Raw genomic sequence first — 23512 nt, 5'->3', positions numbered from 1 at the left:
GTAGTCTCTCCTGTTAACAAGTACAGCTTAGGCTTAAAAAAATTCTACTCCTTGAGCCTAGCACAATCTTTCCAGGGCCGAATTGATCCACAAGGCTCTCATCATATACTCCCTCCTATCGTGTCCGGGCAGAATTGCAGACACTTTCAAATTTAACCCTAATTCACGGCTTTTTTTCAGCAATGACCTGTACTTGTTAAGTAATTCCGCCGGTCTTCTACTCTTAATATCATTAGTGCCAACGGGTACAACTATATTACCTTTTGTTCCCTTACTTAAGATGATATCCGCTCTACAACATCATGAACCTTTGCCCCTGACAGACATACCCTGGTCTTGTTCCACCTATCCTTTTTACATACCATGTTCCCCGTTTCCCTGTCAATAGAGTCACCAACAACTACTAGTTCCTTTGGGACCAGCGCATTCTGCCTTGGGAGCTGCCGCTGTGTTGCGTGATGACCAAGTGCAAGCCCTGGTGTTGATGTGGGCAGCTGAGAGCTTGATGAGCCCCTCAATTTAGATCCTTCGAGGGTATTCACCCTGTCCTTCAAGCTCTCATATAGGCACATAACAACGCTGAGTTGTCAACGCTGTGTGGTGTTGAGGCTGCATTGTAAAGGTACATTTATTGTGCAGATCGAAAGTCTTCACGGGGATTGCAGTACGTTGAAGCAAGTAGTGGTATTGACACATGGCTGGTTAGGCTGTATCGTTATCTAATTCTGAGGTTCTGGCAGGGTTTTCCGCCTCGTGTAGAAGCCCTGAGCAAAGTTAGAAAAGGCTATAGGTGTGGTGGCCTTCCAGGAGATGTTGCTCCTGGTCTCTCGGGATGAAATGGATTTGGGTGATGAGAGAAGATCTAAGGTCACTATATAGTAGGCAGTCATGCATCAAGTAGTCCCAGGTCTCCTGGCAGCACAGGTGCAAAGGGACTGTCGGCGAGTCCAAATGCTCTTGTCACGTTTGCTGTAAAAGGCACCATGCCCTGTTAGGAGTTACGTAGTTAGAAGGCCTGGAGAGAACCAGGATGGTGATATACTTTGCATATGTCCGGTAAAATTTGTGGGTGAATGACCTTTTGTTGGATTCAGACCATGTAGCTTGCCAGGTCCGTTGTAAGTAGGTTAGGAGTCGGATTTTTTCCCTGGAATAGGTGTTTGCAGGATCCATGGTAAAATAAATGAAGGTGGCAGATTTCCTCTGCTGAGCTGATACAGCATCCCCATATGGGCCACCTCAAGGCCCAGGGGCAGTACACCGGCGAGGACCTGTACAGCGTGCGTGCAGTATGCTCTGGTTATCGTAAGGAGAATTGGCAGCTGAATGATGTTCAACTTTCTTCGTACTACCACAGTGGAGGCTTTGATGAACCATATGCCAGAAGCGTAAGTGATGGCCGGTGTGAATACGGCTTTATAGAGCAATGCTAGGGTGCACTTTTTGAGCCCACAATTCGGCAATTGTCAGAGTGCATGGAACATGGATGACTGGACCCAGGGTTTCCCAGCAGAACATCGCCCAAGGCATGACACTGCCGCCATCGGCCTGTTTTAACCCCACGATAGCATCCAGGCGCCATCATTTCCCCAGGTAAACGACGCACACATACCCGGCGGTCCACATGGTGCACCAGGAAACGTGATTCATCGGACCAGACCACTTTCCAATCACTCAAGGTCCAGGTTCGATGCTCCCGTGCCCATTGTAGGTGCTCTCGCCGGTGAACCGCGGTTAGCATGGGCACTCGGAGTGGCCGGCGGCTACACAACTCCATTTTCAGCAGGATTCGATGTACTGTGTGTTGTGACACATTACTCCCGTCACCAACATTCCAATTACCAGCGAGTTGCACCACAGTCGCCCTTCTGTTGCCAAATACCATCCGGGAGAGCCTTCGCCTACCTCGAGCACCGATGAGCCGTGGTCGTCCAACTCGCCGGCGGTTCGTGGGTTTTCCCTCCTCGGACCACTTTCGGTAGGTACTACCCACAGCTGACTGTGAACACCCTACCAGCCATGCCGTTTCGCATATGCTCTGATTGGTCTGCGCGAGTAGCACAGTGGTATTGTCACCGTCCTCCCCTCCCCTGGTGGAAAATGCCCGGGTTCGAATCGCGTCGATATGTCGTACTGTTGAGATATGGTCTATACATGACCTCCCTGCTGAAAAACCACTTTGTTCTTCTGATATCTCGATTCGGGCTTCTAAATGGTTCCTGGTCCATTTTCCAAGAACCTTTAACAGCGGGTTCAGGACGCATATTCCTCTGTAATTTGAACAGCTTTTCCAATCGCATCATCATATACTAATACTAATATTAAAATCACTTGTGGGGAATAACTGTTGGTTCATTTGGAGGCATTGAAATCTCTTGTTTTTATTATTTCTCATTCCATATGGTCTTCTGTTGAATGTCACTATATTTCCCTCAACACTTCCCACAACTGCGAGAAGCCTTCGGCATTTTACGGTTGTCCGTACCTCTATCATTTCGGGTTTTCTGAATCGCCGAATTTCGAATGTAGGGAGCATGGTTATTGGAAATCTGCTGGTGTATTTTACTGCTTTCAATTCCAATTGACCAATGTATTGTTTTTCGACGATATGTATTTTTTAAGACAGTTTGTGCTATTGCCAAAACGTAAGATAAATGACATTCGGAAGTTACCTAATGCAGGTAGGCGTTTCAAATTTTCTGAGTGGTAGCTGGTGTTTAGAAATGATGTAATCACCTGATTGTCTCAATATTTACATAGCTTCATTCGTAGAAAATTTCAAGTGTCTGAGAAAAACTAACAATGCGAGTGCTAGACTGTGTTCGAAGTATTATATAACATTTCGATTGTTGTCATTAGATATTTAGCTTAGTAGCTACTTCCGAAATCAGCTTGATATCAAGCTATTGGCTTACAGAGATATGCTGATATATATGTCATACAGTTAAAACTTTACATGCTAGATAGATGATGATGCGTTAAAACTTTACCGACGTGTAATTTGATTTTTTGTATAGGAGCGGCATTTTGTATTTTTTTTTTTTTTTAAATCGCTTCAGGTACTTTGAATAGTGGTGTCTCAAAGCTACTCGCCGGTAATATATAGTACTAGTTTCTTTTATATTGATTTTTGAAAGGGTTGTATTAATCTCTGACCTGGAAGTGAAGGTAGTCGTGAAACTTTTTAATTGAAAATGCACAATTTTTTACATTACTTTTTAGCGAAAAAAATGTAATTCATTGAACGTTACTTATTAAAAAAATTACTACATTAATTTTTTGTTAATTTTTTACTTATACCGTTTCTAATTTCTGGCTTAGGGCCTCTTAGCCGGTTTTATTTTTTCGTCTATCACTGTTAGGACCAGCAAAAATGACAAAACAAAATCGAAGTCTCCTGGTGAAACCTGAAAAAGTGGTAACGCTAGTATGTGGTACAGTTGGATTAAGTTCTCATTGAAGATTACAGTACTGTTTAATTTCTCAGTGTCATTTTATTATTGACTTTCTTGTTTCATTTCTTTTATATATATTTGGGAACAAATCTTGCAAATAAGTTTGTAGAGGTTCATTCTGCGAACTTAAGTTTCACAGCATTTGGACGAAAGTGTTATTACAATACAATACGTACATTTTATTATTAACTGAGACCACATGCATTGAGATAAAAGTTACACAGTAAATTTTACCTCCGGAAAATTTACCCGATGCATGTCACCCAGTGACTTGAGCTGGATATCATCATTCTTCTGTTTCTTGGTGATTCCCTTCTACTTCTCTAGCCTCAGATGCTAATGCGCCATAAAATCCTAAAACAAACAAACAAATCTACTTTTCTCTGTCTCTTAGGGTAACTCTGTAATTTTTTTTTGGCTGGTGCAGCAGGCTTCCTTGCACCATATAGCTAATAATAATAATATTTCCAGTATTCATTTGAGTAAAGTAGAGAAAATAGATCGAAACTGAGGATGCTTGGAAATTATTTGTATTTTTGTTAAAACTACATTTCTTTTTTTTCTTTTTTTTTTTTTATGTTGCTGCTGCTATGGATCAAGGGATGGTTGAGTGGGAGAAGACAGAGTGATAAACAGTGGACATTGCTCTTCATAGACAAATGTTATTACCTATATTATTTACTTATATAAACTCAAGAAGGAAGGGGATTGATCAGGTTGGTCCACTTGATAACAATGGTTTGACTGTTAACGATCCTGCTCTGGTAGCTGACAAACTGATTATAATAAACTGAATTAACATAAGTCAATTGTAATATTAAAGAAAATCAAATGTCAGAATAAGACATAATATTTTAGGGCAGAAAGTCTCCAACTATGTAAAATTCGAACTATGACATTAGTGTATTTACATTACTACTGCATAGTTGAATTTTTTAGATAAACTGAAGTTTTACTCAACTGAAATAAGTAACAAGACTTTTCTAATGGGAAAGTGTTACTTATTTAAAGTATTAGGAGGACAAACTGAAGGATTTCACAGTATGAAGTAGTACAATAATGATGCCAATGGACAAACTTCTGTTTGCCTTAAAAAAATTCAACTGTGCAGTAATGGTGAAAATGCTCTAATTAATGTCATAACAGAATAAGTTAAAACATAATGAAGAGAATGGGGTGGTCACAAGCTCTTGGTTGAATACAGATGTTATTTGCTGCTTACTGGATGTACTGTTTTTCTACATAATCTTCCTTAGAGAATAACGGCTTTGCCCATGAAGTATTGTTTTTCTGCCACATTTATGCCTTTGAGATGTTAAAAAACCAACTTGCTTTCCAGTCATTAAAAACATTTGCAATGGATACTTTTGAAAAACTAGTCGTGTTTTGTTTCTTGAATTGTGGCTCTAGCTAAACATGCACCCATGATAAGACCTTTTCAAAGTCTGATAGATCATGCATTTTCCCCATTTTGGCTTCAGATTACTGCTGTCGAACAGCTTGTGCAGCCCTTATACTCAACGCAACATGTCATCACCCCACGTCACAGTTTTTTTTTGCATCTATTTGCATGTCTTCTGTGGTAATTCAAAGGTTTGTATTTTTTTTGGCCAGTGTGTGTATAAAAACAAACATGTTTTTGTCTCCAAAACTATTATAGAAAAGGAAACACCAAATATACCATGAAACTAATGCAGGAATTAATGTTCTTCCCGCTTTCATTTGTATTTTTCTTCTGTTGCATCCTTTCCTCTTAATTTTGAATTCTCATGATCATCCTTTGCTTTCTTCACTGTGTTTTGACTTATTCTGTCATTTGATTTGTTTTAATTACTTTATTATAACTTATGTTGATTCTGTTTATTGTGATTTAGTTTTCAAAATTAATTTACATATTTGCATTTGGTTGAGACCTACCAATTGGCTGGATTGACATTCAAATTTTCATTTTGTTTTCTTATTTAACCCATAGACAACTGTGGTTATGGCGTGCTTTATAGTTCTGAGTTTAGTTTGTTGTTTTCTTTGTGTGTTCAGATTGTATTGATATTCGGTTGGATAGTGGTCAACGAGTTCACAAGTGTTGATGTCTCCATGAAAATTTAGTACTTGAGCTTCCTAGACTCATTTCATATTTATTATTAAAGCAATACTCTAATAATAAATACCTTGGTGGGTGTGATGGTATCTCTCTCCTTTGGCAGGGAGTCAGGTATTTGCACTGCCGAGGATGAGTGTTGCTTTGTAAAACCATAACTGTAGCATTAATTTGCCACAGTTGTAATATATTTAGTGTTCCTTTTTCTGTAATATGTTATGTGAATTTTTCCTTTCCCGGGAATGACAATTATGTAGGTTCAGGATTCCAGAAGCTTTTTAATCAGTCAACAGTGGTGCCTTCTCCTTTAACATTGATGGGGATGCATATTTGCAATTTGCTCTCTTGAAACAAGGTGACAGTCACTCAGATTATATATAAGATCCCCCCCCCTCCCCCAATACCACCCAATTTAAAACTTTGGTTGATGTATTTAGTTTTACATGCAAATGAAATTTACAATATATAAGGGAGTGGGGATCCCAGGATTTCCCACGGGTATTTTTATTTTGATCTGCCATCCTGAAATACTGAAATAGTTGAAATATCCTTCATTGCTCATCATGTTGAAAAAAGTATAAAGTCTACTTCATTAATTCTGCTTAGAAGTTTGGAGCTGGGTTTAAAATGAATTCTGAGATTACTTCTAGTGAATTGTCTGCTAAACAGGTGTAGGATTTGAAGAGTCTGCTGTCTATCTGTTTTATATATGTGGATATAAATGCTTTAGAAAAGCCTTTGATACTGTTGCACATGGAAGACTGCTGCACAAATTGGAGCAGTGTGGCATTGGAGGCAAATTGTTGCTATGGATAAAGGGTTGGTTGAGTGGGAGAAGACAAAGAGTGGTAATCAATGGACACTGCTCTTCGTGGACTAATGTTATTAGTGGAGTCCCTCAGAGTTCAGTGTTGGGTCCATTGTTGTTTTCTGTATTTATAAATGATATTGATGATGGTATATCAGGCTTAATGTCCAAGTTTGCAGACGATACGAAGGTTGGCAGGGCTGTTAATGACACTAATGACAGTACACTGCTGCAACAGGATCTAGAAAAGTTGAGCAGATGGGCTGAGAGGTGGCAAATGAAGTTTAACATTGACAAATGTAAAGTACTACATATGAGAAACAGTAACCCTAGAGTAATGTATCAACTCTGTAGTACTACACTGACAGTGGTAGAGAATGAAAAGGACCTGGAGGTAATTGTGCACGCAGATATGAAATTTTCTGAGTAGTGCAGATGGGCTGAAAGAGTAGCCCATGGTGTCTTGTCATGATATACAGGAATTTTTCTAGCAGGGATAAGGAGGTGATTATCCCCTTGTATAAGGCAATGGTCAGGCTACACCTTGAGTATTGTATACAGGTCTGGAGGACTCATTTTAAGAGGGATGTAGAGCTGTTGGAATGAGTATAGAGAAGGGCAACAAGATTAGTGAATGGAACAAAGGGTTGCTCTTACAAAGAAAGGCTTAGGTTTTGCAAATTACAGTGCATGGAGACTAGGCACCTGCAAGATGATCTGATTGAGGTGTATAAAGCCTTGAATGGTTTGAGCATGCTCAGTGCTGATGGGATTCTTCCGCTTGCTCAGAATAATCACCTGAAAGGGCATAAATTCAAATTGAGGAAAGATGGTTGTTGGATACTGCAGATTACTGCGGTTGAACTGTACTATATATGCGGAAGTTTACCTTTAGCCAGCAGGTGGTTGATTGCTGGAACAAACTTCCATCTGTCGTTGTAGAAGTTGATAGCTTAAATAGATTCAAGGCAGAACTTGACAAACATTTGGAGCGAGTGAATGGGTGAAATAAGGGGTTTTTTTTGGCTGATGCTATATAAGCTTGCTTTCTTGCATCATGTGCCTATGCTAATGCTTTATTTTGTATATGTATTATTTAAACTTTTGTCTCGTTACCTACTGATTGTAAGCTGTTGAATATAGAAGTGTCTTTTATTATATTTAATTCCCATTTATATTTTTATCTTGATGTAAGACCCTTTGACCATGTGTCATTCAGGATAGGTTTCTCTCTCTTGCTCTGCTTTTGTATATATGCAAATGTTGAGCTGATGACCAATTGTTTATTTGTAAATTGTAGATGATTATGATACATCATAATCATCTCTACATGATCATCATAATCATTCAAATTAAGAAAAGACAGATGTAGAATAGATGTGCAGAAATTTGCCTTTGGCCAGCAGGTGGTTGGTTGCTGGAACAAACTTCCATCTGTCATGGAAGTTGATAGGTTGAATAAATTTAAGGAGGAACTGGACAGGCATTTGGAGGGAATGGTATGATTTTTTTTTTTTTTTTTGGCTGATGCTGCATAAGTTCATACACTTGCTTTTTTGCATCACATGCCACTACTACTACTACATTAAAAAAGTCTTCTTTTACACGATCAGCACATGTTTTTTTAATTCATTAATATGTAACTGATACTGTCTTTTGTGTTTGTTTCAGTTTTAGGTTTTCCCAGAATGTGGTTTCAGAGCCTCAGTACTGCAGCAGAAAAATATTCAGTAAGATGTTTTCATGAATATAAACATTGATTATGCTACAGTCATACATATTAAGTAATTATTAGTGTTTTACTAAATTGAGCATTTAAAGTTAACTAAAAATATTGCACTAGTTAATGAAGTAATGCTTATCTCATCCAGGTTGCAATTGAAGGTAATATTGGATGCGGGAAGTCTATGTTGTTGAAATATTTTTCCAAGTTTCCAGACACCATGGTAAGTATATTTTATAAGAGATGTGGTGTAATGTTTATAAGTTGAGCTGAAGAACCAACATCTTTTAATTTTCAAGAATTGTGAAGTAATTCTTCCTTAATAGTTACTAGCCCTCATTTCCACCGTTCTTTTTTTCACAAAGAATCATATGGAAATGGCAAATTCATATAACAGTTGTAGTTACTAGAATAAATAATAATTTAAACATATGAATTTATATAAATTATGGCTTTGATATTTCATACTTGTCTATTTCTAGTAAGTTAGGTGAATATCTTGACACGAATAACATATATAAAGTGCATTTATATTAGATTAGATTGGGACTAGGTTAATTCAGTGTTACTATATGACTCTTTCTTTACTAGTTAAAAGGCGGTGAAGGCTAGTAATATTCATAGCCAGAGAATCTTGTATACATTATCTGTTACCATTATTTTGACCAAAATCAACATTTGCATGAATACAGTCTGTCGTCGTATAGCACGATAGTTGCGTTCCTAGAAACCCTCGTGCAATGCAAAATCGTGCAATATAAACAACAGGCCCTATGGGAAAAGTAGGGTTAGGTGCCGACCACCCAAGATTGAACACACATTTGGAACCAAAACATTACCAAACACAATAAATAATCGGGTAATTTTAATCGTTATAAAATACGTAAGTATTTTATAACGATTAAAATACGTAATAAAAATATTATATTATAATAAAGTATTTTTAATACTAAAAAAGTATTTTTTACGAATAAAATACGTATTTTATTCGTAAAAAATTTATTATATTAAATAAAATAGTCGTAATAAAATACTTACGTATTTTATAATACGTAAGTATAAATAATAATACGTAAGTCGTAATAAAATATTGCTAATGCTTTTGCTTCTATCGTAAGCAAACTTGCTTTTTGTTTGATTTTTCTATCCAAACAGATAACAGCCGTTCCATCTCTTCCAATTCTTTGTGTCTTAATCTAATGGATATTAATTACACTTTGAGTTGTTCCCACTATGAAAGTTGTTTTTATTTTCGCTGCATTCTTTGTAATTCCCGGCGTTCCCTCATTTAGGTCTGTAGCATGTGCAATATCACATGGTCTTTAATTTCGCTCAAAGCGTTTCACAATTTTGTATTTTTTCTCTATCGACAGAAGAGGACTGGCCATAAGCCTTAGGGGGGAAACCACGGTGGGCCGGAGGCCGGTGTGATTTTGGCCATAAACCGTAGTATGAGGCCACTATAAATTTTCCCGGGTAAGAATTTTTGACCCAGTCCGCCTCTGTTTATCGATATTGCTTTTTTTTTTTTCTCTCTGAATCTGCAGTGTCTTAGCCAGGACGCTTCCTTTTCACACCTTTTAAGTATTTTACTAATTTTTAGGGAATAAAGCGCAATTACAAAACGAGGAGGCACGCTTAATACACATAAACAAAGCTGCACGCGTATAGCAACTGAATAAACAACACCATAAAGGCCGAGATACACTATTAACACCCCACATTTTACTAAAGCACATTTCTGGGGTTACTACCATAAAACAATAAAAACAATTTCCAGTTGCGTTTCTGCTAGTGGAATCTGTTATAAACTGGTAGTAAACTCCATCTAATTGCATTTGCGATTATACCGATAGCTGGAATTGTGTTGGTTTTTACGTTATTATGGTGAAATGTGTTTCCCCTTCACTGATATAAAACACATAAATACATTTTCGGACTCTTCTTCATTGTTATCGTGTTGCGTTCAGTTGGGGTGATTCCGCGTTCGACTGCCATTTCTTGTAAACACAAAGGCGAATCGTGTATAAGCGAATTCGGTTCGTGTTATATAAGATAACGTTCCCCTATTTATAAATCGTGTATGATCGAATTTGTGTAATGCAAACACGTGCTATACGAGGGCCGACTGTATGCATTTTCTTATGAGGACTGGTACAAAAGAATTCCTCCTAATTATTTGCTTTCAAATATGGCACCGGAGATCATTTTGCATGTCACTGAGTGGTGACTAGAGGTCTCTAGTTTCACCTAGTGGTTTCCCGCCACTCTAGTTTCTGAGAGGCGGGAAACCTACTGTAATAATCATCATAAAGGAACTAGGCTACAACAAGGTTTGGGCCCGGGTTCTGAAAATGCTGACATGCGAGCACAAAGAAGTCTGGTAAGTCATCTGTATGGAACTTCTCCAGCGCTACGAGAGTGAAGGAGAGGTTTTTCTTTCATGCATAGTCACAGGTGACGAAACCTGGGTCCACCATTATGACCCTGAAATGAAGAGACAGTTGATGGAGTGGCACCATCAAAATTTACAATTCAAAAGACAGCCTTCTGTCTGTAAAGTCATGGTAACAGTGTTTTAGGACAAAAATGGGGTCTTGCTTGTGAATTTCTTGGAGCGTGGCACCATAATCAACTCATATTGATATGTGGAAATGTTGAAAAAGTTGAAAGCCCACATCCGTAGAGTTCAACTGTACAAAAACCGTAATGAGGTTCTTCTCCGTGACAATGCATGACCCCACACCAGTCTGCACACAATGGAGGCCATTGCAAAACTGGGGTGCACTGTTATTCCTCACCCCTCTCATAGCCTGGATCTTGCACCTTCCGACTATCACCTCTTCAGCTACTGAAGGATGCACTCTGTGGAACCCATTTTGCAGATGATGGCCAGCTCAAGCACAGTATTTGTGAAAACCTCCGGAGCAAGAGTAAGGACTCTTTTACAGGATTGGAATACAGCAGCTGACTCAGATGGCAGAAGTGCATAGAAAATTATGGTGACTTTGTGGAGAAATAACAGGGTGTTTATTAATGATTGAGGATTAACTGATGTAAAAGGCATAGTTGTAGGAATTAAATTTTCTGAGGAAAAACATAGGAGGCATTACTTTCGTACTGCTCTTTGTATTTTTCCAACAATAACCATGTTGATATTGGCAGGAATGCAATGTGTGAATTAGTAAAGCATTATTGGCAATACATGGGTGAATTTAAGTTATGTATATCCGCCCATGGATTACACTCAAGTCAAGAATGTGGTGATTTGATAAATAAATTTGAAGCAACTGGTTTCTTAGATATTGTGCAGGACACTGTTCTACATCTGTTTGAAATATTTGAAAAGATCTATTAATGCAGAACCAAAAACTGTTTTCCCCTATGGTCATCATCATCATCAGCCATTTTCAATCCACTGCAGGATGAAGGCCTCTCCAGCAACTTTCCAGTTCCTTCTGTTTTGAGCACTGGCCATCCATTTACTACCGAAAAACTCATGAATTTCATCTATCCATCTCCGCCTTTGTCTTCCAGGTTTTCTTCTAGCTCCTCTTGGGTACCATTCTGTTATTTTCTTAGTCCATCTGTCATCATGTCTTCGAGCTGTGTGTCCTGCCCAAGACCATTTTAGTTCTTTAGTTTTGATAAGAATGTCCTTTACTTGAGTTTGCTGCCTAATCCATGTGTTTCTCTTCTTATCTAACAGTTTGATTCCCAATATAATTCGTTCCATTCTTCGCTGTGTAGTTCTCAGTTTCTCTTACATTCTTTTGGTGAGTGCCCAAGTTTCACTTCCATAAGTCATGGTGGGGAGTATACATTGATTCATTATTTTACGTTTCAGACAAACTGGGATATTGCTCATCAGTATGTGACTATATTTCCTGAATGCTATCCATCCAAAATTTATTCTTCTCTTCACTTCTAGCCATTTATCATTATTACAGCTAATATCATTATTACAGCTAATAACTTGTATCATTATTAATATCTATGCTAATAACTTTATCATTATTACAGCTAATAACTTGTCCCAGATAAGTATATGACTCCACCTTTTCAATTACTGCTCCTTCAATCATTATTTCCCTTTCTGTGGCATACTTGTTCATCATTACTTTTGTTTTAGCCATATTCATCTTTAGTCCAAAATCCTTACTAACTGTGCATAACTGATTAAGATTTTCCTCTAATTCTTTGGGATCGTGGCTTATGACCACAATGTCATCTGCAAATCGTAAATGGTTTAGGTACTCTCCGTTCACATTGACTCCTTTCTGCGACCAGTCTAATCTTCTGAAAGCTTCCTCAAGGGCAGCAGTAAACAGCTTCGGAGATATTGTGTCTCCTTGTCGAACTCATTTCTCAATTTTAAATTTCCTACTGTCTTTGTCTAGTCTAATAAAGGAGGTAGCACTCTCATATATTTTCTTCAAAATTTTCTTCATTACCTTTCAACAATATGGAGTATCTATGCCTTGTCTTTCCAGTGCCCGAAACATTGCCTTATGCTGTATGGAGTCAAATGCCTTTTCATAATCCACAAATGCCAGGCATAATGGTGTTTTATATTCATTTGCTTTCTCCATTAGCTGTGATATTACGTGAAGGAGATCCATAGTTGAGAATCCTGTCCTAAAGCCAGCTTGCTCTTTCGGTTGATTCTCATCAAGTATTCTTTCTAATCTGTTAGTAATGACCCTTGTGAACAACTTGTAGATATGGGATAACAAGCTAATTGGTCTATAATTTCCAATTTCTGATTTATCTCCTTTCTTATGCAGCAAAACTATGATTGCATTATTCCACTGCTTAGGTGTCACACCTTTTCTAATGCACTTTGTGAAGAGCCTTGCCAGTTTTTGTGTTATGTCTCTTCCTCCCAATTTTAACAACTCTACAGTAACTTCATCTTCCCCCGGGGCTTTCTGATTCTTCATTTTCTTCAATGCATGTTCTACCTCATCAGGAAGAATATCGGGTATGTTGTATGTGTTGCTACTTTGCAATCCATCCTCCCCACTGCTTGTATCATTCCCTCGCTCCTTGTATAATTCTCTATAGTAGTCTTCTGCTATTTGAATTATGCCTTCTCTGCTGTTTATAAGTACACCATCACTATTCTTCAGTTTCAGTATCATTTGTCTTTCTGTATTACTGCTCATGGCTGCTGATTTAAATCCTTTGTTTTCCCTTAATGCTTGTTCTACTTTTCTTGTGTTAAATCTTCTTATGTCCTCTCTGAGTCTCTTTTTAATGGCTTTGCATAAATCAGTATACTCAATTTTCTCCCTCTCAGTGTTTTTCTTGCTCTTCATTTGTCGTCTTCGGTTCATCATGACAAGTGTTTCTTGACTAATTTTTTCTTCTTTGGATTTCTATTTCCCTATAGGTTTCTTGGGCTTTATCACTTTCAGAAAGTTGTAATATTCCTCATCGATATCTTGGTCCTGAGCAGTCTGCAGAAGCTCAAACTTGTTCTTAAGTTCCAGTACATACTGCTTTTTCTCCTCCTCTGTTATCTCAAAGACCTTTGTATTATTTACTCGAGTCAGTTTTTTCCTTTCCTACTTCTATATCAAGTGTACATCTTACCATTCTGTGATCACTTCCAACATTTACCTTATTCAGGACGGTAACATCATTCACAATATATCTTCTGTTAGTGAGGATGAAGTCGATTTCATTAGTTGTTAATCCATTTGGACTCTTCCATGTCCACTTTCTGTTCACCCTTTTCTTGAAAAAAGTGTTCATTACTGACAGTCTTTGAGATTCTGCAAATTCCACAAGTGTTTCACCTCTTTTATTTCTTTCACCAATTCCAAAATTTCCTATAGTTCCTCTTTCTGTGCTGTTTTGCCGTTTTCCAACCTTAGCATTGAAGTCCCCCATAATAATAGTGTAGTGGGTTTTCTGCTCATCAGAAGACTCTCAGTTTCGGTGTACATTTCTTCAACCTCTTCATCATCATCGCTCGATGTTGGTGCATAAATCATTATAATCTTTAGCTTGTACCTCTTAAAAATCTTGAGTATTAGTCTTTTGACACCTTGGTGATGTACTTTTGAATTCCAAAATGTTGTTTTTAAAATCTTTATGGACCAGAAACCCAACTCCACCTTCACTCCTTTCACTATTTCCATTGGTGTACAGCAGATTTCCACTTGATAAACTTATAAGTGATTCATTTCTTCTTCTTGTTTCAGCCAAACCGATGATATTCTAATTCACATTTTCTAATTCCTTTTCCAGCTCTAATATCCTGTCTTCACCAATGAGTGATCGTACGTTATAACAGGCCAAGTTCAGTTTCCGTGCATGGCAGCCTGATTGGTTGTGGACACTATCATGGCAGAATGATATGGAATGTTAATTCATTGCTACCCACACATTTTGCAATTTTTTTTTTTTTACTATAAAAGCACTGTGTTCACCCAGCTTTAGCTTGCATTACCTTTCAAGAAACGTTTTCCCCACCATGATTTCTGTATTAAAAACTTAAAATTTCCCTAATGGGGTTAAGAAAAATGATTCCCATGTCATTAAGTTTCAGCACAAGTAGCATTGGGTTAGCTAGATATTTTCCCAACTGTATGAGGAATAGCTAGTAGGATCTTGAACAGAACCCTTAAGGCGGAAACACACTATCATGTCACAGGACTCTTGCCATGTCACTGTTGTCACTTTTTAGTGTAAACTGTGAAGTTGTTCGCAGAAAAAGCATCACTGTAACGTAGGGTGACCAGATTAACAATTTGATTTCAGGATATCTGTGGACTATCTAAATAAATCTGGATGGAGGATCCAAAGCTTGAACAAACCTTTCCACAGCATCCCAAAGGTGCTCCACAGGGTTCATGTCCGGTGAACGGGGAGTACATTCTATGGTGGTAAAATCTGTGGAATGCTCTTCAAACCATGTTCTAGTCACCATGGCTTTGTGGGGAGATGCATTGTCCTGCTGGAAGAGTCCATTGTCCTGTGGGTGCACAATGACCATGAAGGGATACAGATGGTCTGCAAGGATGGACACATAACCTGGACTTTCGGAATAGCTGGTAGGATCTTGAACAGAACCCTTAAGATGGAAACACACTATTATCATGTCACGGGACTCTTGTCAGGTCATTGTTTAGTGTAAACTGTGAAGTTGTTCGTAGAAGAAGCATCACTGTAACGTATGGTGACCAGATTAACAATTTGATCTCGGGGTACTCGTGCTTATGTTTGGAGTATTCATTCCTCGTTTTTGGGTACTCACATTATATCTTCTCCGTAGCTATGTGGGAAGGAGCAGCAGTGCATAACACACGCTTCTTGATTAGACCGGGGTTTGAGCCCGTCAACACCAAATACGGAGGATGCAGAAAGGTAGGGCATGACCACCACACATTCCCGGAGCAATATGGCCTTAGTTGCTAACGCTCCTAAAAACCAAATAACAAACAAGCACATTATATCTTTAAAAAATAAATAAATAACTTTTATAAAAAATATTTTATTTCTATATTTTGTTAATTTTACAAGTTCAAGAAATGCAACATTAGTCAAATTTTATTTACTGAATTATAGCTTGTGCTTTAGAATTCAAATTTCAGAAAATTTTATTGCAAGAGTTATACATTAAAGGAAACTTTTATAAATACTAACATCAAATGTTTTACATAATTGTTTACTATACATATTCAATAAAACTGATTTATTTTATCAAAAAGAAAATATTTACCTAGCAATACTTTTCATTTGAGCAGATTTTCTTTAACAGTTTTTCATTTTTTAGTGCTTATGTATAAAATTATTTATTTCTGTCCTTTTTCCATGCATTAAATATTAAGCTAAATACTCGTTCACTCATTGAATTTGAGTGGGGCAAAGCAGAAACAAAATTAATAATTTTTTCTGTATTACATACTTCGTATGCATTTTAAAATTTTATCCAAATATCTGTGGTATTTTTAAGGTCTTTTGTCTCAATATTTTTATGGAATGATTTCAACAAAACATATTCTTCATACAGCAAATCGATATTGATATTGGGAATTTTAAATAAAAAAAAAAGTTTTTGTTGCCTGAGCCTTAAAACATTACAATGAAATAAAAAAGAAGTCAAGTAGAATGTAAAAGGTTACAAAGTAAGCATAATATAAATATTCTATAACCCTCTTTGTAAATAGGATAGAATGTCGGTTTTTGAGTCTTTAAGGGTGCATTTCAACAACAACTTTATCGTTAGTTAATTCTTTCTTCCTAAATAATCATCTAAACAGAGTGTTTTGATTTCTGCTTTTTTCAAATACCCCATTTAAAATTTTAAAAAAGGGGTACATCTGGCAACCCTACTCTAACATTGTATATTTGTTATTCTCTTTGAGGAAAGCTGAAGCGAATTGAATTTCCACAGTTCATCCTCTTCAGATTTTGAAGAAGATTTAGAAAATGCATGTGCTTTTCTTATAGCTGAGAAAATAAGAGATTAAGCAATGGACACACAACATAAACTGAAAGAGAACAGAAAAAGGTGAATTCCATCATTTACTGCAGGACTTAGAAGAAGAAGATAAAAATCGTTTTAAATTCATTTACTTACAGATGAATAAAGAAGAATTTAATTTCCAGTCTAATCTAATTGAGGATGACATTCAAGGACAAAATACGCAATTTCGAAATTATCAGCACTAAGGAAAAATTAGTTGTATGTTTAAGGAAAGTTGAAATACTGTAAGTTTAATTTTGAATAAGGATTTATTCTGTCAAAATGCAAAACAAAAATTTTTAATTAAATTTAATAACAACAAAAAACTACTTCTCAATGGTAAAAATTGAACTTGTAAGAAATTGTTATGAGTTGTACAATTGAAATGATCGACTTATTCGTTCTTGAAATTTGTTAATTGTAATACTGCTGCTCTATTTTCCTCCTTTTGGCCATTTTTGAGCGTATATGTGACTGGACATTTGCAGTGAGTATGCCAAGTAGCTGGTCGAAGTGGAGGGTGCTTCGGAATAGGCACAGGAGCAACGTCCTTGATGTTGTTGTTATTTGTTTTTGGATATTCTTACTTATGCACTCAAAACAGCATTATTTACTTGTAATTTAATTTTCTATTAGCATTTCCTCTATTTTCCTCTTGTCATGCAGTCACGCCTAACAAAATTTCTATTCGAACAGAAATATCTGAGCTCCTGAAAACATGATTCAGCCTTGAAGCCCGACGTGTTATATAGTGAATACAGCCAATGATAACAGTGTGTCTCCGAGCAATAAACTAAATGGGAAATATAGCTCCTCACATTTGATGTTAGACATGTTTACACGTGAAGTCCCGTGAAGTGATAGTAGTGTTTCTGCCCTCATGCAAGAGAGTGCTTCACCACCCGCTGGTATATGTTGGAGGTGATTATCTAAGAATATTTGGTATTAGCATTGGAAGCAAAGCTTGTGGGGGAATCCTGAATAATTTCTTAGGCCTTCCCTTTTGAGTGACTCACATTTATGAATATTATATTTTTCCCCTTACAGGTCAAGAGATAAGATACCATTTTCATATTGTCAGTAGCTGACAGTCTAGCAGACAAAAATATGAAATTTTTATAATCAATAGCACGGGGATATCACAAACAACAGTGACCGCCTCCTTGAGATTTTTTCATGTAAGGTCAAACTAGTATGGTAATAAATAAATGAATGGCTTTCTGAACAAGGTTTCTGACCGTTTCTTTACACGATTACAGTAAACCCCCACTATTCGTGGTATGCGTATTCGCGGTCGCTGATTTAATATAAAATGAAACCTAAAAAAAAAATGTGAATTTAAAGCGCCGTGAACATTTTCTGCCATAAAAAAACACGGGCATGGCTAAAATTATCTTTCCCGGTAAAAAAGTGCTCAGTGGGGGGGGGGGTGACAAAATCGCGAGCGTGGATGTTTCTCACTAATCCTTGTTCGGTATGTGCTTGTCATGGAAGGTTTCGTCGTTTGCTTTTAATTTATATGCTTATAAATTGAATAAACTTATCAATTTATAAATCAATATGCTTAAAAGTGATAAATCTACCATTTTGCAGTGTAAAACAGACTTTTTCTAGTGTATTAATAGAAGAAAGTGACTTTATTGTGGACAAATTCTTTCTAACCCGTACAAAAATATGGCTACAAATAACAAGGGAAATGTGAAAAGATCAAAGAAGGTGATGACATTAGCGAATAAAATTGAGTTATTAGATAAAATTTCTAATGGTGAAAGTGTCTCCTCAGTGGCAAAACATTATAAAATCAATGAAGAAATCGGAAGAAAAATCCACCGTAGTGTCCGTGAAAACATGCTAATTGCTTCAAAAATTTGCTCTGTAACTCGTGATGTTAAATTAGAAGAAAATGGAAAAAGCTTTAAATCTGTGGATAGAAGACCGAACTCAAAATAAAATTCCGTTAAGTTCACTCATCATTTGTGAAAAGGCGAAACTCCTTTATCCACACTTTAGCGAAACTGGTAATAACACTGGCGGAATAAGTTTTTTAGCCAACAAAGGCACTGGTTTGAAAGATTTGTTTGAAATTTCTATAAATATTACATTTAATATTAAATTGTTTCTTATCTTCATTTCGATGCCATATGCTTGCATTTCACTATGTACTGTCTATGTACATAGTCATATTATGAAGGTACATATAATACATATATAGACAAAATTTTAGACTAGTTTTTCTTATATATTTCATACTTTGGAACGGAACCCCTTTATTACTATGGGAGCCATAACTCAGTATTCGCGGCATTTCTCAGGAATGTAACCCCTGCAAATAGCGGGGGTTTACTGCATTTGTCTGTTGTTAAAGCAAAATAATGTAACAATGGAGGTAACTACATTATGCCTTTTTTTTTTTTCCCTTCATTGTAACTGCAGGTAACCAGATTTTGATACCAAAAGATAATAATTTAACTGAAAGGCAATAAAAGTTTAAGCAAGATTGCACTTATTTTTTTATTTTATTTTTTTGGAAGAAAGCTCCTGAAACCATGAAGATAGTTTCCATTCTCATGTGTCAGCCAGTGGTTTCAACAGCTCAGTTGAAATTTTATGTTTATTGTTGACCTCACATAAATAAACATTTCCTCTGTAGTGAGCTCTTATATAAAATGAATAAAAGATAAAGCTAGTAAGACAGTTTAGATACTTATTTAAACTGTTCCACTACCTTTTTGCCTTTGTTATCTGTCTTTCAGTACATATTATCTGTAGTTCTTCCCTTACACTGAACAGACTTTCTCTCTCTCTTTCTCTCTCTCTCTCTCTCTCTCTCTCTCTCTCTCTCTCTCTCTCTCTCTCTTGTAATTCATTTACTATCTCTGTTTTAATGAAGGTCCTCTGCAAATAGCCTAGTTGGCAAGGTATATTTTTTTCATTCTTATTGAGTGCAGCAGTTAGGATGAGTAATATTATTAAAATTCTTGATATCGGTGCAGTCTTTGCACTTTGCTATCCTTGCTGGCTTTTCTGTTATCCCTTTCTCAGTTTCTAGCAGATGACATCTTGAGTTTAACTTATAGTGGTACATAATGTGGTAACTGTTGCTTAGTGCAGGACATTCAGTTTAGTATCATTCTCTTTGTATAGTGTTAATTGTAATGCTGTTCCGGGAGTTTCCCCAACTCCACATCATTTTCTTAGTACAATATTCATTCTCGAGGTAGTGCAATATCAGGGCAATTCATTGTGAAGGTATTCATAATATGAGATTCAACAAAAACGATGCCATTTCACCTGCTTCGGTGATTTACTACTAACTAAAATGATGCTATGTACTAACTTGTTCGATTAGTGAATTTTCCATAGTCTGGGGCTTTCAGCCATAAAACCTTTTTAGTCTTATACTGTTGCACACCATCTGTCATCTCACATATTGTGGAATTATACTTCATAACTGGGTTGTCAATTATTGTATCACTGGGGTACCTACCTGCCCACCGACGAGAGGCCAAGAAGCCTTGTAACAGTGCCGTTTAGGTGGTGGTATCTGCCAATAATAAGTAACATTGGTCTTCTCCACTGGTGAAGCATTGCTTATTTGATGTAGTGCAATATCAGGCAACTCATATTGTGAAGGCATTCACAATATGTGTTTCCTGATATTGCACTATCTTGAATTGACTGTTTTGGTCATAATGTGCACTATGAGATGTATCAGTCTTATATTGTGAAGAAATCACCATAACAGGCATATTTCTTATTCTTGGTTTCACGGTGCATCAGCATCTTAGATCATATTGCATTAGTGTATTGTATCTATACAAGCATGTTCACAGGCTCGTATGCATGCTGTGTGGGTTGACAAAATCTATTCCCTCCACCCAAGGATTGGCTGACTACAGCTAGGGACTTCCTGAGTGGATAAATAGTGAAACCACTCTGTTGGGAGGAAAGCTTGATCTACACTTAAAATAAACAGCACTGCTATTTGTCTGTAATGCACTTAGATTGGTATTTCAGAGATTCTGTTCAAGATGTGTCTAACTTTTGGATTAAGTTGTATACATTTATTTTTTATTTGTTTGTTAGATATTGGAAGAACCTGTAGAAAAATGGCAGAATGTGCATGGATACAACCTACTGGTAAGATTAATTAATTTATTTTTTCCTTCTGTTATTTTATGTATTGAAATAATAAATGTAAATTAAACGTACCTAGATCGAAATACTGTGGTTTCCTGTTATTTGGGCCACTGGTTAATCAGGGCAGCCGTTTATTTGGGGAAAATCTTAAAAAAACAGAACCCAATCGAGAAAATAGTCAGGGTTTACTTCACTTCACTTAATTGGGACAACATGCCGTTTAATCAGGGCAGGAGACCGAAGCACTGGAGATTACCCTACGATTGTCTCCGACCGTACCAAGTGGTTCAGTCGGAATTTTGGAGGTCACAACCATAAAACAAAAACAATTAGCAGTCACCTGTTTATTGGGCTTTTCTGTTAGTGCAATCTATCATAAACGGATAGTAAACGCGATCTTATTGAATTTGCGATAATACTAACAGCTGGAATTCTGTGGATTATTATGGTGAAATGTGTTTACACTTCCATGAAATTTTCAATCATATTAAAAAATTAATTTTCAAAATCTTCTCTTCATTCCTATTTTTAAAGCTTCGTAACTTGTTACTCCGTTCTCATTTGCGAGTATCGTGTTACTTGCAATTTGTGTGTGCCTTGTTATTGATTGCTCATCTTTTTACTGTTTTAAATTTTAACCCCCACCCACAAATGTCAGTGAACAGAAATGTCAACAAGTTAGTATGTACGTATTACATACATTACGTATTAATTATTCCAATTATCACATATATTCTTCCGATTTTCCGTATCATTTAATTTTTTAATTGGTACGGTAATAAAGGGTAAATTTGTGCTTAGTATATCTTTACTTTTATAGCCTATGGATAATACTCTTCCTATTTTCACCAATTAGAATCGCTGTTTAATAGAATTAAAATTAAATTCACAAACATAATCACTATGACCGGCACTTACTACACGTCATGTAGTGAATGGTACTTTACTATGGTGACTCCATCGTAACGTGATTTGATTGTACAGTGAACCAATTGTAAAGTGGGGGTCCATTGTATTTTTAACTTTTTTTACGTGAAACTTCGGATAATTGGGGCAGCTGCTTAATCGGGCCAAAATGCACTAGTCCTGGTGTGTCCCAAATAACCGGAATTGACTGTATTAAAAGTAACGTTTATTTAAGCACATAGTAGCTGTACTGGTTGGTTTATAAAACACAAAATATCTTATTACAGTCAGACCTCATATAACACGTGTTTACACTACACGAATTCGATCATACACTATTTATAAATAGGGGAACGATATCTTATATAACACGAACCAAATTCGCTTATGCACGATTCGCCTTTGTGTTTACAAGAAACGGCAGTCAAATGCAGAATCACCCCAACCGAACGCAACACGATAGGAATGAAGAGAAGATTCTGAAAATGTATTTATGTTTTTTATATCAGTGAAGGGGAAACACATTTCATCATAATAACGTAAAAACCAACACAATTTCAGCTATCGGTATAATCGCAAATTCAATTAGATCGAGTTTACTACCAGTTTATAACAGATTCCACTAGCAGAAATGCAACTGGAAATTGTTTTTATTGTTTTATGGTAGTAACCCCCTAGAAATGTGCTTTAGTAAAATGTGAGGTGTTAATAGTGTATCTCTGCCTTTACGGTGTTGTTTATTCAGTTGCTACACGCACGCAGCTTTGTTTATGTGTATCAGGTGTGTCTCCTTGTTTTGTAATTGTGCTTTATTCCCTAAAAATGAGTAAAATACTTAAGAGGAAGCGTCCTGGTGAAGACACTGCAGATTCAGAGAGAAAAAGAAAAGCAATATCGATAAACAGAGGTGGACTGGGTCAAAAATTCTTACCCCTGAAAATTTATAGTGGCCTCATACTATGGTTTATGGCCAAAATCACACCGGCCTCTTAGGTTTCCCTGGTAAGGCTTATGGCCGGTCCGCCTCTGTCGATAGAGAAAAAATATGAAATTGTGAAACGCTTTGAGCGAAATGAAAGACCATGTGATATTGCACATGTAAAAAAAAAGTAAAGTGCAGCCATTATCAACCCACTGCAGGATGGAAGCCTCCTCAACAATTCATGCTGAGGGAAATGGACCATAATCTGCCACGCTGGTCCAGTGCGGGTTGGCAGATCAACCGTATTCAGCAGTCAGGGGCTTGAACCCCGGTCTACTCAAAGAGCGTGTGCTACTGCACACCCGCTCCTGCCCACTCGGCTACGGAGGCCTTGCTACAGACCTAAATGAGGCAACGCCGAGAATTACAAAGAATGCAGAGAAAATAAAAACAACTTTCATAGCAGGAACAACTCAAAGTGTAATTAAAATCATTAGATTAAGACACAAAGAATTGGAAGAGATGGAACGGCTGTCATCTGTTTGGATAGAAAATCAAACAAAAAACAAGTTTGCTTACGTTAGAAGCAAAAGCATTAGCAATATTTTATTACATAATAGTCGTAATAAAATATGTATTTTATTATGATTATTTATTGTGGTTGGTAATGATTTGGTTACAAATGTGTGTTCAATCTTGGGTGGTTGGCACCTAACCCTATTTTCCCCATAGGGCCTGTTATTTATATTGCACGATTTTTGCATTGCACGAAGGTTTCTAGGACCACAACTAACGTGCTGTATGAGGACTGACTGTATTTATGAATGTTTAACATTCATTTTTTGCAATTAATGTTTATATTCGATTTTGTTGATACTTGGGAAAAAAAAAAAACTCGTAAAGCGAGAACTGCTTGTATTCATGTTTTTTTCAGCCACGTGTATACATGTGGCTGAAATTTATGAATGTACACTTATATGG

The 23512-nt window shown here is 36.8% G+C and overlaps 1 protein-coding gene across 1 annotated transcript in view; it reads left to right on the top strand.

The window, feature by feature from the left end:
• Positions 1–2555: 2555 nt before the first annotated feature.
• Positions 2556–23512, top strand: part of dnk (deoxynucleoside kinase) — a 60437-nt gene continuing 39480 nt past the window's right edge. The window contains exons 1-4 of the mRNA XM_090383615.1: positions 2556–2681; positions 8033–8091; positions 8233–8307; positions 20650–20703. Of these exons, the coding sequence (XP_090239741.1) occupies positions 2609–2681; positions 8033–8091; positions 8233–8307; positions 20650–20703 (261 nt within the window). The 5' untranslated portion in view covers positions 2556–2608. The remainder of the gene's footprint in view (positions 2682–8032; positions 8092–8232; positions 8308–20649; positions 20704–23512) is intronic.

This window comes from Mastigoproctus giganteus, chromosome 10 (assembly GCF_048544385.1).
Source record: "Mastigoproctus giganteus isolate SK-2022 chromosome 10, ASM4854438v1, whole genome shotgun sequence".
NCBI classification, from domain to species: domain Eukaryota; kingdom Metazoa; phylum Arthropoda; class Arachnida; order Uropygi; family Thelyphonidae; genus Mastigoproctus; species Mastigoproctus giganteus.
The sequence above is the reverse complement of the archived record's forward strand: the minus strand, read 5'-3'. Positions and strand labels throughout refer to the sequence as shown.